We start from the raw sequence: 14,763 nt of genomic DNA, 5'->3' as shown, positions 1-14,763 counted from the left end.
CACACAATGGAATACTATGCAACGCTAAAGAATAATGTAGAATCTGCAAAACACTGCATAACGTGGATGAACTTGGAGGACATTATGCTGAGTGAAATAAGTCAGACACAAAAGGACAAATATTGTATTAGTCCGTTATTGTGAAAGTTAAGGAAAGGTTTATCTATTGGAGGAAATTTTCTTTGTTGGTTACCAGGGGTGGGAGGGGAGGGGAGGGAACGCTGTTAGATAGATAGTGATAAATATTGATTTGGGTGAAGATAAGGGCAATGTATCAAATGGAAGTGACCAATATGGCACCACTGAGGATGAGAAAGACATAGAGAGGTACATGGGAAGTACAGACAACAAATATGAACCTTTTTGCATATACAGTACTGAGTTGTCAGTGAAGGCAAACAGGGGTATATGGATGGATAGATAGGTGGACAGGCTAAACAATTAGGTATGTCTAAATGGGGAGTGTATCCAAGATCATATATAGGGTTGGCAGACAATGGTCCTATAAGTTTATGTGAGTGATCAGAATTCCCAGGTGTATAGTAGAGCTGACAAGGGGCAAGGTTATGGTCATTGCTTGGTCACAGCCAGCCACCCAGAGCGACCGAGTAGTTGATCCTGTGGGCTTGGGACCATAGTCGCAGGGGACATCAAGCTCAAATGGCATAACATACTATACAAAACATTGTTCCACCTCCTACTTTGGCGAGTAGCGACTGGGATCTTAAAAGCTAGCAAGCTGCCATGCAGATGCAACAATGGGTGTCTCCTCGTCAAGAAGAAAGAAGAAAACCAAATGAATGGAAACAATCAGTCCTAGTGACTGGTACACCATCTGATCTGCAACCTATACAACTATGAGACCAGAAGAACTAGATGGTGCCCGGCTACCACTGTCATCCACTTGGAAGGGATGTAGGAGATCCTGCATAGAGAGGGAGAACAATGTGGTACAAAACTTAAAATCATTTGGAGGCAAAAAAAAAAAAGGAAGGTGGGGACCAGGTTTGCTGGTCCAATAGAGCCTGGTGAAACCACTGAGACTATGGCCCCTAGCTGCCCTTCAGGTCTGGAATTGAACCCACAACTGTGGTTTCCAGCCAAACAAAGTACAGGCAAGTGAGTTAAACATTTACCTCAAGTAGACACACACCCTGGAGAGAACAATCATGGGAGAAGAAAGGGCTGCTTATGCACAGGGAGACAGCTCAGGGCGCAGAAGAGTATGGAGGGATGGACACTGGGAAGAGGTGGCTATGGGGAGGAAGTGGGAGGGGAGCTGTTGTATTGTAAATTTTGGTCAATGACATGAGACAAAGTATATGTGAACTGCTGTATGAAAAGTGAATTTGCTCTGTAAATCTTCACCCAAATCAAAATAAAATTTTAAAAAAAAAACAGAGGTAACAACTATGCTATCTCCTTCCCAGGGTTGTTTTAAGGACTAAAAGCACTGACACAGTCGCAGACAGTGTTCTTCAATTTCCTTGGGCTACATACACCTTTGAGAATCCAATGAGAGTAATGTTTTTGCCTCTTCCCAAAATTTCTGCACATTCACACAAAATTAAGTGTATAATTGAACAGGGCCCATGAACCCCTAAAATTAGGGCTCCTGGTTCAACTTGGCATAACCAGAGCCCACCACATCATTGGCATGCAGTAAGGCATTTAATAACTAACTGTCAAATGAACTGAAAGAAACTATACACTGGAAAAATACACATATTTAATTAGACAATCATGTATGTAAGGAATATTGATTAACCAACCAACCTGATAGACAATATAAACTACACTTCTTTCTAGATGGCCATTTGGCAGCAAGTATCAAGAGCTCCCTTAAAAAGTTTGTAACCTTTGATCTAATAATTCCACTCCTAGGAATTTATCCTAATGAAAGATTCAGAGATGCATTAAAATGCTTATGTGCAAGATGGCCAAATGCACTATTATTCCTAATAGGAAAAAAAAAACAAACCCAGAATATCTCAAGTTATAGAATACTATATAGACATAGTTGTAAAGAGTAACTGACAACATGAAGATAAGCTCATAACACAAGAAAAAAAAGCAGAGTGAAACTCTGTTATAGTTTTTCATAACATATATGTTTCCTAAATAATTAAAAAATCATATATAGATCCTAATTCGTTTTCAAAAAATTTTGGAACAATGTGGATGAACAGAAGGAAGGGTGGAAGAAAATATACCAACTGTCATGGTAATTACCTCCAGGTGATTTCTATTTTCTTTATATTTTTCTGTAGCTTTTAAATTTAACACAGTGAAATAAATAAATTTAATACAGTGAACCTAAATTATTAAAAATCAGAAAAGTACATGCACAGACATTTATTTAAAAAAAAAAAAAAAGATGTCAATTTAGAAAACAATCTTATAAATGGTTTGAACAGGACTCATGAAAAGCCAATGCTTATCAAATTTGATTTGCAATCAGCACAAGGTTTAAAGAACTGCCAAAACCAAGAATTGACAAATTTAGGATTGAAATTATTTGGTCTGCCTAACTCTGGTAGTGTAGTGCCTAAGACACTTGGCTGTTAACCAGAAGGCTGGCTATTCAAACCCACCACAGCCACTCCTCAGAAGGAAGGTTGGGCAATCTTCTATAGTGATATCGCCTCAGAAACCCAAGGAGGGGTCGGTATGAGTCGGGTCTGTCTTGACGGCACATAACAACAACACAACAACAAAACTATTTGTTTAAAAACAGTCTAAAATACTGCATCAAGTTCTCAAACGTCCAATTAACATGGCAGATTAATAACCACAAGTATGTTCCTTCTATTTACTGAAACCCCATTAACATGTCAATAAAGAAATAAAAAGAATGAAAGTTCACAAGACAAAAATTTCAACAAATTTCTGGAAAATGTTAAACAGATGGAAGATGGCAAATGGTTAAAAGGGCAGAAGAAGCTGTAACAGAGGAGAAATACTTCTAAGAAGGGTGCCGACTGTTGTCATAGAACCCAAGAGACAACGAGGACTTGGTGGCATCGAGGGCCTTGAAACGGAGGGGACACGTGGGGAATGTACAAAAGTCTGCAATGGAGAGGCTGGATGCTCCGGTCCCTCCTCATTCCATCACACAGCCCCATGAATTCCCTCAACTTAGGTGAGAAGCAGTTTCCTCTAGGAAATACAAATTTTCCAGATTCAAGGATGGCAGAACAGTATACGCTAGGGGCTGAAAACAGGGTGGGGAAGATGCAGTAAAACCTTTAGTTTGAATGACAGGACTTATTTTCCTCCATTCACCCCAAGCTCCTTCTCCACCCTTTGGCACTCAGGCCTGTAACTCCGAGGCAGACATTTGGAGGGAAATACTGCATGGTGGTTGACGTCTCTAACCCTAAAGCTCAGCTGCCTGATGCCCAAATTAGCATTCTGACTCTGTCACCTTCCAGCTGGTGTCCTTGAATAAATTATGCAACCTCTCTGTGCCTCAATTTTTTCATCCGTAAAATAGCACTAATAAATCTCATCAGCTTATTTTAAGGATGAAAACAGCCAACCATTGAGAACTAAAATAAAAACAACCCTTGGCATGTCTCTACATGTGCAGCACTCTCAACTTACCATTTCATTCTTAAATGTAGACAAAATATTGGAGAAACAATTTCTTCCCTCAGTTAAGTTATTTAATAGTAAGATATGTGGGAGTATGTATAGCTTTTCTGATTTCATCATATTCCTAAAATTTTATTTTCTTATCTGAATATATGCCTTCAGTAGACCCTTCAAAATGACAACCTTAAGGGATGAAAGATGATTAACAGTACTTCCCTAGTTCACACAGAGATAATGTTCTCATTTTCATTATTTTATTAGTATGCTACGATAAACCTTAGGGAACTTACTTCATCTCTGGGCCTCCATAAGAAGGAATCAGGTGACACAATCTCTAAGGTACATTCTACCTTTAAAATTCTATGATGCTGTAGTAACAAACGCGTTGCTGTCATTGTTATGTGCCGTCAAGTTGGACTCGACTCATAGTGACCCCTCCTTGGGTTTCTGAGTCGGTATCACTATGGAAGTAGATTGCCCAACCTTCCTTCTGAGGAGTAGCTGATGGGTTTGAACCACCAGCCTTCTGGTTAGCAGTCAAGTGCCTTAGGCACTATGCTACCAGAGCTCCTAATAAACAGGAAGCCTCCTAAAACACTTTTTCCAAGCATGATCTGCTTTACTGTTGAACAGGGTGAGGAAAGGACCACAGCAGAGGGGAAAGAGAAATCTATCTGCATTTACAATTTCATTTGGACCATTTAATTTAGCAGCATCTGCGCTGGTGGTGATGTGTTGGTAAGACCCCAAGGAACTGCCAACTCCCAATTGAATAACAGCTGGCCAGCTCTCCTCCCTTAGTCTAAAGGTGCCTAGTGTAAAAGGAAAATAAATCCCACCTTTATACCCTATGAAAACTACCTCCCTGTATTCAAATAATCTTGCCATCTCAGCCTCAAGAATCGAGGAAAGAAAAAGGTCCAAGAGAGCAGAAGGAGCCACTCACTGAATAAATGAGGGTGAGGATTTAAAAAACTGATGACAGCTGTCCACAGTGGCAAAATAGGCTTTTGCCTTTTCTTTTCCTCTGGCTCCTCTTTAACTGGAAATGTGCACCAAATATGGAAAGGAGGAAATTGAGTGAATGAAAGTAGTACTGAGGTTTTCAAACATCACATATTCTAATCTAAGTTTTCTCCTTATTTGTGATTAAATATTTAAATTACCTGATTACATTAAAATACAAGCCTCAGGACATGCTTGATTCCAACAATTACAGGCTGTGCCTCTGTGGTTTAACTTTACAGCTTAATTTTATAATTAAGCTCCAAGGAATATGGGGAGGGGTATCACAAATATTTTTACCTATTTTCATCAACAACAAAAATTCTAAAAACAAGAATAACATTTAACTAAATCAAAGTTAAAGTAACATTGTCTTTTAAATAGCTTGTTTCACATCCCCCTCCCTCCACTTGCTAAGAATACCAGAAGTCAGTTACTATACACTTCACACATGGACACAATGAAGTCAAAATTGTAGTAAATGACTGCTCTCAAATAAATACAGGGAAAGAAATGAGATTAGAAATCAAAGCTCTTGATTACAAGATCTAGGCTCTATTCAAAATCAAGACACCTAATCAAAGATCCTAAAGAAATTTCAATTACTCAAGGTTCTGCTCACCAGGTTAAAAATGCCTATACAGGAAATACACTCTCAGACAAATTTCAAAGAGGAAAACAAAAGTACAAACAAACTTAAAGGACCTGATAAAACAGATAACTACATACTGAATATATAAACAGAATTTTTCCCTAAGTTTATTAAGTCTTCAACTAAAAATTTAAAAGCACACCATGCTACTATTGTTGTTGTTATGTGCCCTCAAGTCAGACCCGACTCATAGCGATCCCTCATTGGTTTCCGAGGCAGTATCACTACAGAAGTAGATTGCCCAACCTTTCTTCCGAAGAGTGGCTGGTGGGTTTGAACTGCCAGCCTTCTGGTTAGCAGCCAAGTACCTTAGGCACAATACCAGAGCTCCTACAAGTATTAAGAGGGCAAATTAATACAACACTGATAAATACATGCTGAGCCAATAGTACAAGTTTGAATTTGAAGCTCTACACAAAATATTAAGTATCCATATACCCATTACAGCCTTGTACCTCCAGATTACTTCACTATTAATCTATGCTGGCCTTACTTAGCCATGTATGTCCAAATGCTAGAGAGTTTAAAGAAAACCCTTTTCAGAAAGAAATATGTTAAGGAGGTATAACATTATTAACAATTATTTTGTTATCTTACAAATACTCAAACCTTTATTGTTGTTGTTGTTATGTGCTGTTGAGTTGGATCGACTCATAGCAACCCCTCCTTGGGTTTCTGAGGCAGTATCGCTACGGAAGTAGATTGCCCAACCTTCCTTCTGAGGAGTGGCTGGTGGGTTTGAACCACCACTTTCTGGTTAGCAGTCTAGTGCCTTAGGCACTATGCTACCAGAGCTCCCTAATAATGAAACCTTTGTTAGTTACTATGTATTTTTCAGAATGCAATATACGTCACTCACAGATTAAAACACTTTTTTAGAATCTGGAGCAGTGACTCTCAACTGAGGGCAACTAGCAATGTCTGAAGACATTTTTTACTTGTCACAACTGGGGAGAAAGAAGTACTACAGGTGTCTAATGAGTAGAGCCCAGGGACGTGGCTGCATCCTAACACATGCAGACAGCTCCCCACAATAAAGAATGATGTAGTCCCCGACCCATGTCAGTAGTACTGAGGCTGAGAAACCTTGGTCAGGAATTTATTTTGATTGTAAGGACTATTAAGGTTTACTTACCTTTGAATTTAATATCCAGACCACTAAACTCCAATTCAACTCCTTGAAGTGCTTCTCCTAGGGTTTCATGGTAATGACTAATACTTTTTTTTGACCCCACACAGAATGGAAGTGAGAAATATTTATATGTCTCTTGTCGATTATGGTAGGGTCCAACAGTATTCATCCATAAGACAACTTCCTCTTTATCTTGATACTGAAAAATAAGGTAAGAAAAGGTGTTTTTTTTTTTTTTTTTTTAAAAATTCAAGTCAAGGGAATACTTATTTGTTCTAAACCAAAGTATTTGTACTCTCTCTGTTCAGGAAGCTATAGAATAAAATACTGGAAGCTTATTCTAATTTTGTGATCAATGTCTATACATTAAAAATGAAACTCTGTGAATTTTTATCCTATGATTATATCCTATGATTATGGCCTCAGGCAGATTAGTCTTTTCCAAACTGATATAAGTTTATAGAAGACAGTGTTTAAAGACCAATATGCTCATAAGAGGATGCTTACAATTAATATTTATACTATCAAATAATGGTAAGTCCAGAACCAACATGATTCACCATGCTTATATGGACAAGGAAAGAGGAAGCAAAACCAACAGGTTATACAGATCTCATTTTAACCATTAGAAACTCCAACAAGCCAATGCTGTTAATGAAAATGATAAAATTTCATGTCCTTTCAGTCTTTTGAACAGCCCTATTTGAAGTACGAGATAGGAGAGAAATAAGAAAACAAGAAAAAGAGAAAAACATACTATGAAAACTGCCAGTCCATTCAAGCCAACCTTCTATCTTCCCCTTCATCAGCCTGAAAGACATGTATCATATGCACATTTTTTGAATAAATAATTATGGGTCTACCCATGTGTGAATATTTCATAGCCAAGTCTGCAGTCGGAGCCCATGACTCTGGGTAGGTGACTTCACCTCTCCAAGGTCCAACTGGGGGTTCCACCAAAGACTTCAAAAATCCCCTGAAGTTTAAAATTTAAATGATTCTATGAAAAGTAATTGCCTGGGTAAATTAGTTATCCTAGTTAGCAATAAAAACTAAAGACAACACATTATGCGTTTAAGTCAGCTAAGAGCACAGAAGTCAGTTAATTCACTAACAACTATTTATTGAGTGCCTACCATGAGCCAACAACTGTGTTTGTCACTGAGGATACAGCTTTGAAGGAGACAGACATGTTCCCTGCCTACTGGAGCATAGACTCTATAGGAGAAGATGGACATTGAACAAACAATTATAACAACGTAGGATTCTATGGAGCATATTACAGAGAAAGCTAACCTATCAAATCATTCTTTCCAGTCCTTCGTCTTCAACTAACTAATCAATTTTTCAATCAAAATTAACATCCCCCAAACCAAATTAATCTCACTCAAATCTATTCCTCCTCCACCCCTGTTTTTCTAATGGTACTATCACTCTCTTAGGCATGGAGACTCACACCCAAGTCCCCTTCTGCAGTCCACAGAACTAAACGCTAACTGATCTGTCCTTTCCCAAAGCATCTGTCTCTTCCTTTTGATTCACACCACCACCTGCCTAAGACTTAGATCCAGTCACCTCATCTTCAAACATAATAAGTGTCCCTGTGTACATGTAAGAGATTATCCAGGTCGTCAAAGAAATAACCAACTCTCCTATTTTTAAAAAAATACATAAGAGACATGTACCAACCATGGTATTAGGTTTTAAGGATATAGATAAATAAAATACTGTCCATTGTCCTTCCCTTTAAGAAGTGGAGTCAGACAAGTTAATGATTAATAATTAAGAAATAAGTATTACACTTAAGGAAGGGCTCTTGCAGCAAGAATAAAATAATGATTAGCTACTTTGGTAGAGACGGGTCAGAAAGAATAACAATATAAAATATCATAAACTGTTCAGAAAAACGTGATAACCTTCACGTAAGAAGGAATGAATCAAAAGTCCAAATGTTGATATAGCCACATACAGCCATTCAAAAGGAGCTCTGGTAGCATAGTGCCTAAGGCACTTGACTGCTAACCAAAAGGCTGGCAGTTCAAACCCACCAGCCACTCCTCGGAAGGAAGGCTGGGCAATCTACTTCTGCAGTGAAACTGCCTCGGCAACCGAAAGAGGGGTCGCTATGAGTTGCGCCCGACTCGACGGCACACAACAACAACAACCCATTCAAAACTATTCTTTTTATTCTTTGGGTTGACAAATGTATGCAGGCCACAACTCTACCAACCAATGCCCTTGGACACACAGCACTAATCAATCAAAGCACTGCTTCCAGCTTAACCCAGATGGTCTCAGAATTCTCAAAACATTGCTCTTCACTATCCTACCAGAACACCAGAGTTAGTATTAGCACTGGCCCCATTCACTATTCCTGCATAGGCAGAAAGCTCTCTGCCTACTATAATGTACGCAACAGATACTTAATAAATATAATGAGAAAACAATGAATAAACATGGAAATATAGTTTATAAGCAACTTAGTAAATGAAGTTTGAAGTATGTGAACTGACTGAAATAGAGTTCTTTTAGAAAAATGAAAAAGGGAGGTAACAAAATGCATCCAGGTAAGAACACTGAAGAGCCTATAAATGAGGATTTTGCCATTACTCTTGATGAGAGTCTACTGAAATATTATATACATTCTAAAGTTACTCGTTTTAAACATTCACCTTAATAGGGTGGCAGGGTTGTAAAGACATGATGCAAATTGAACTATTATAAATTTATACCACTTTAGAGCCTAAGATTCCTTCTGAGAAGGGGACTGAAATAACCATTAGATAGACAGATACAGGCATAGATACACACACACAAAGGTGAGGGTGAAGATAGAGCAATGATAATGTCTTGGTCAGACCATACCAAATATAATGAACTCAACCCCTAAAAAACCAACACTTAAATTGTTTACTTTTCACCATTGATTATCCCTGAGAATAAGCACTGTAAGACAAGGTCAAGTTGAGTTCTTTCTCAAAAGAGAGAATGTGTTTTTATTTAAAAATACCTTGAAATTAGAAAATACCAAAAGGAAGGCTTTAAACAACTTTTTAAAGAGAAATAACATTTCATTTCCCTAAAAATGCTGACAAAGTCCTTGAGCGAGCTGGGAGTACCCCCATTCTATGGAATAAGAGTGCCAGGTAAGGTTCTTCCCTCCACCATCTACTACTTAGAGACTCTTGGCTGAAAGCCTAGTCTAACTCACTTTCAAAACAGTCCAGGCAATGCTAAAACCACACCAAACCAGGTGCTGTCCGGTGGACTGGAGTGCAGTAGACCTGTACTCCACAGGGTTTTCAAGGCTATGACCTTTCACAAGGAGATAGCCAGGCCTTTCTGCCAAGGTGCCTCTGAGTGGGTTTGATCCACCAACCTTCTGGTCAGTAGTCAAACATTTAACCATTTGTTCCACACAACAGACTCTTAAAATACTTTCCTTGGAAAAACTCTGAGTTGGCCAATGACACTTACTAAGAAGAAACATATTTATAACTTAGCTGCATTTTAACCAGGAGAAACCCACTACCCTTAAGTTGATTCCAACTTACAGCAACCCCCATAGGGCTTTCAAGACTATATATCTTTACGAAAGTAGATTGTCTCATCTTCCTTCTGCAGAGCAGCTGGTGGGTTTGAACTGACATATGGTTAGCAGCCAAATGTCTTACCCACTGTGCCACCAGAGCTCCTCATAACCAGAAGAGGGAGGAAACAGCAAGGGTGCAGTAGTGGATCAGGAGATCCCTGGGCACAAGAGTAATGCCTTCCATCAGAGGGCTCTCTGGGAAGTGGCCAAATGAGAGGAGGCTCATTCAGGCCACCTGTGTTCTTTATCTTAATGTTATCTTCATTCTCCAACTCAGAACATAGTTTCCCTGTTAGAACCAACTTCTGAACTGCCCACTACAGCCAAAATGGTCTGTAATTGTCTTCCTTTCCTTGCCTGCTTCACCTCATTTCTTATGCCATTTTCTCAATCTATAATGCCCCCTCTTCTCTCCTCTGAGCCAAAGCCTACTTATTCCTCAAACTGCTGAAATCTTCCTTTCTGTGCAAAGCCTTCCCTGGCAATCCCTAACATGGCATGATCTTCCCATCTTTTGCAATAACATTAACTAACATTTAATAAGCACAATTGTCAGGTCTTTATATGAACATTTAATCCTCTCAAAACTCTATGAAATAGATCCTATTATTTCCCCATTTTACAGATTATGAAAACAAAAAAAACAGAGATGTTAAACAATTTACCCAAGACCACATAACTCATCAGTATTAAGTTTACAAAGTTAGGACTACACTTTTGCTAACCCCTAGTCAGCTTCATGTTGCTGGTGACTTGCATGTTACTATGATGCTTGGACCATTTACAACAGCATCTGTAAGAATAAAATACCTAGGAATAAGTCCAACCAGGGACATTGTGGTAGTTAAGGTTGTGTGTCAACTTGGCTGGGCCATGATCTTGAGTGGCTTGGCAAGCCATGATATTGTTATTCCTCATGGTGAGATTTCATGTGGTGTCATCACCTTCATTGTGGAACCTGCTGTGAGTATTTAATCAGTTGAAGGAGAGCTGCCTTCAGGGTGTGGGCTGCTTCCAGTACATATGGAAAGGACCCTGCATTTGGCCCATCATCATCTCTAGTTTCTGGACTTGAACCAGTGGCCTGCCATGTTGCCTGCCAATCTCGGGATTGTTGCCTTCGTAGCCTGTAAGCCAACAAAGATTGAGCAGCCTCAGCAGCCAGCAGCCTGCTCTAATGCCTGCCAATCCTGAGTGCATCAGCCCCTACAGCTGCATGAGTCAGGAGAAGCCTCCAGCTTGTTCCAGTGGGCCTGGAAGGCAGAGCTGAAGCCTAAGGTGAAAGGGCTTCCACCCAGAACCCAGAGCAAGTCTTCCCCTATAGTTGCCACTCGGAACTTGGACTTCTAGCCTCCGAAACTGTAGGAGAATACATTTCTGTTTGTTAAAGCCATCCACCTGTCGTATTTCTTTTATAGCAGCACTAGAGAACTGAGACAGACATGAAGGACTTACGAAAACCATAAAACACTGCTAAAAGAGATTAAAGAAGGCTTAAATAAATGGAAACATGCTCCATATTCATGGATTGGAAAGATTATTGTTAAGATTTTAATACCACGCAAGTGATCTATACATTCAATACAATCCCAATCAAAATTCCAACAACCTTCTTTACAGAAACAGAAAAACCAGTCCTCAACTTTATATGGAATGGCAAGAGGCCCCCAAACAGCAGAGCTTCCACATTAAGACAGACTAGAAAGAAAGGCCTGGCAATCTACTTCTGAAAATCAGCCAATGAAAACCTTATCACAACGGTCTGATCCACAACTCCTCACAGGGACGGGGCAGGCAGGCAACGTTTCGCTGCGCTGTGCACGGGGTCACCATGCATGAGTTAGTGGCCAACTCCACAGTAGCCAACAACCACAAAGTCAACTTCATTAACCAAAGAGCAAAACTAAATCAAGAAAATATGGAAAAAAACATGCAACTGGACAAAGCAACTACAAACAGTACTAAGTATAGACAATACTAAGTATTGAACAACGTCTCCATGTGAGCCTTTAGTGTAAGAAAAAAAAAATCCTAATAAACTACTCGTACTCCTCTCACAAGAGGAGTGACCTTTATGCTCAAGAAGTCTCCAGTGCAAGATCTCGTTTGTTTAAATATTCTGGATGTGTACTGGAGAGGAGGCACACCAATGTTTCCTCCTTGGCAAAAATCATGAATTAACTTTTCTCAAGAGCAATACACTTTAGGAGATAATGATATTGACATACTCATGTGAAATCTGAATAAAGAAATCAGAACTAACATAGGTCAAGGACTGAGGGCTCAGAATAAACACCCAGAGGCCACCTTTCATTTTCTTGGGAAAGGGGAACAATATCCACTGACTTTCAAATACATACCCAAAATGAAAATGCACATCAAAACCAGCAAAACTGAGCTCTGAAAACAGTTTTGCAATCACAATTTAAATGCCCTTTATTTAAAACACACATATCAAAATTCCAGAATTCTAATCTACAAATTAGAAGTCTATTTTCAAACACAGTCTTTTGAGATAACTGTTCTATCTCAAAATAACTTTGCACCTAAATAAAGTTTCAGTCTGCCATCGAGTACAGCTGAAAATAGGGCAATGGATTATGGCATTTCCTAAAAAACAGATCTGTATTTGAGCACTCAGAAGTTGTCTTATAATAAACAGCTTATTCTCTGTAAAAACATTCAAGTAAGTTTCATGAGTTCCTATATGCTCAACAGAGACAGAGACCACCGTTTGCCAGAGTAAAGCAAACAACCTTTCTGAAATCAATCAGGGGTGTAATACAAAGTAAGGCAGAGGCTGAGAGTGGGCTAGGCGCAGGTCGAGTCTTCAAACATTAGACATTGCAAGGATACCTGAGGTACAATGAGCCACATTTGAATCACAACATGCCTCCAAGATTACAGATCTTAAAGGAGCAAAGGTCTGGGTCTGTTCACTGTGCTTTATAGGCTTTCATGCTTCCAACACTGCATATTCTTGTTCCTGGCTTCTCCTTAGTTACTCAAGTCCCTCAACAAGCACTGATTAAATAACACTTGGGCCAAGTATAGAGCCCGCATATGTAGAAAAACTACAAAACAAGTTCACTTTGTTTTCTTGTAGAGGAAACAGAACGCATAAAAATTCAAGGTTACTGAGTAAGTCATAAAATGCTTCAAGATTCCTGGGACCTTGACTATGCTTTTGCTGCTGCTGACATCTTCAATAATTACTGTGGAAACTGAATGAGCAAGATGGGTTGAAAAGCATGAGTGAAAAAGACCAGGAGCTCACATTCTTCCTGCAGCCTTGGGCCAGTCAAGGGTCCTCTGCTGGCCATTAGGAAAACAACAGGGTTGAGTTAAATGATCTCAAACCCTTCCCAGTTCTAAAATTCATGATTCTCAATCAGAAACTGTTTTTAATGAAGTTCTTTCGGATTTTAACAGGCATGATAATCCAACTCTAGATGCGTCCATGTACTTTTGGTTTCAGAAAAACAAATAACTAAACTACACCCTAAACACTTTTTTACTCACTTTAGAGAGCCCTTTTTACGATCCTTCAATCACCTATTACGAGTCCATCTTTCATGAAAGTGTTAATTTTTTTTCCAAATATATCTTATAAGCCACATATGATTCAACTCACAAAACTGACAGGAACACATCTGTAGATAGTCTAGAAATCAAAAGCACATTTCCTCCACATCATTTCTCTGAAAATAACATAAGAGCTTTGGATAAATAAGCACCTCAGAAAAACACCATACAGGTCAAAAGGTCAAATGAATCCTAATTCATTAGGTAAAGTACGAGAAAGTGGCTTTGTGGAACTGGATAAGGTAGTCGTCCCTTCTCAGGCACAACTGAATAACTTGCAGGGCCCAGCAAAATGAAAATGTGGGACCCCTTTTTCAAAATTATTCAATACCAAACCAAATTCACTGCCATTGACTCGATTCTACTCATAGCGACCCCTCCTTGGGTTTCCGAGGCGGTATCACTACGGAAGTAGATTGCCCAATTTTCCTTTCAAGGAGTGGCTGGTGGGTTTAAACCACCAGCTTTCTTGTTAGGAGTCAAATGCCTTAGGCACTATGCTACCAGAGCTCCCAAGAATTTCAAATCCATCCAATTATCCATCCATGCATGCATCCATCAAAAAATCAAAATGCCTGATGCTGCTTCAAGTTACCCTTCACCTTCCTGCATTTAAATTGTGTTCATGCTGTTTGTTATGCCTTTAATGCCTTTCTCCAGACCTGTCTATGCTCAAATGTTACCTGTCTTTCAAAACATAGATACCACATCTCCATCAGAGCACCTAGTCCTTTAATTCTTCCAACAAAAAGAGAAGAGGTATTTCCCTACCTTAAACTTTGTAAGGACACTTAAGTGCATATAGCAGTATATTGTTTAAAAAAGAAAAAATTACGAAGAATTTCAACCAAATACAGGGCCCTTCTGAGAGTAGGCCCTGTGTGACTGCACAGGTTGCATGTCCAAGAGGCCACTCTATCCCTCCTTCATGCTAACTGAAATATCTCAGTAACCATTCGTTATGGAGCTAGATGTAGTCAAACATTTCTTTAAGGACTTAAAAATACTATAAATACAGAGAACTAGGAGCTCTGGGAGCACAGTGTCTAAGGCACTTGACTGCTAACCAGAAGTCTGGAGGTTCAAACCCACCAGCCACTCCTCGGAAGGCAATCTACTTCCGTAGTGATACTGCCTTGGAAACCCAAGGAGGGGTCGCTATGAGTCAGGTCTGACTCGATGGCACATAACAACAACAAC

At 39.3% G+C, this 14,763-nt stretch overlaps 1 protein-coding gene across 1 annotated transcript in view; it reads right to left on the bottom strand.

The window, feature by feature from the left end:
* TM9SF3 (transmembrane 9 superfamily member 3) overlaps nucleotides 1-14,763 on the bottom strand; it is a 64,562-nt gene that overhangs the window by 45,749 nt on the left and 4,050 nt on the right. Inside the window, exon 2 of the mRNA XM_007940003.2 lies at nucleotides 6,390-6,585. Within this exon, the coding sequence (XP_007938194.1) occupies nucleotides 6,390-6,585 (196 nt within the window). The remainder of the gene's footprint in view (nucleotides 1-6,389; nucleotides 6,586-14,763) is intronic.

The sequence above is a fragment of the Orycteropus afer genome, unplaced genomic scaffold (assembly GCF_000298275.1).
Source record: "Orycteropus afer afer isolate SDZICR_OR568_19922 unplaced genomic scaffold, OryAfe1.0 scaffold00064, whole genome shotgun sequence".
Lineage (NCBI taxonomy): Eukaryota > Metazoa > Chordata > Mammalia > Tubulidentata > Orycteropodidae > Orycteropus > Orycteropus afer.
Note: the sequence above shows the minus strand (reverse complement) of the source record. Positions and strands in the feature narration are given on the sequence as shown.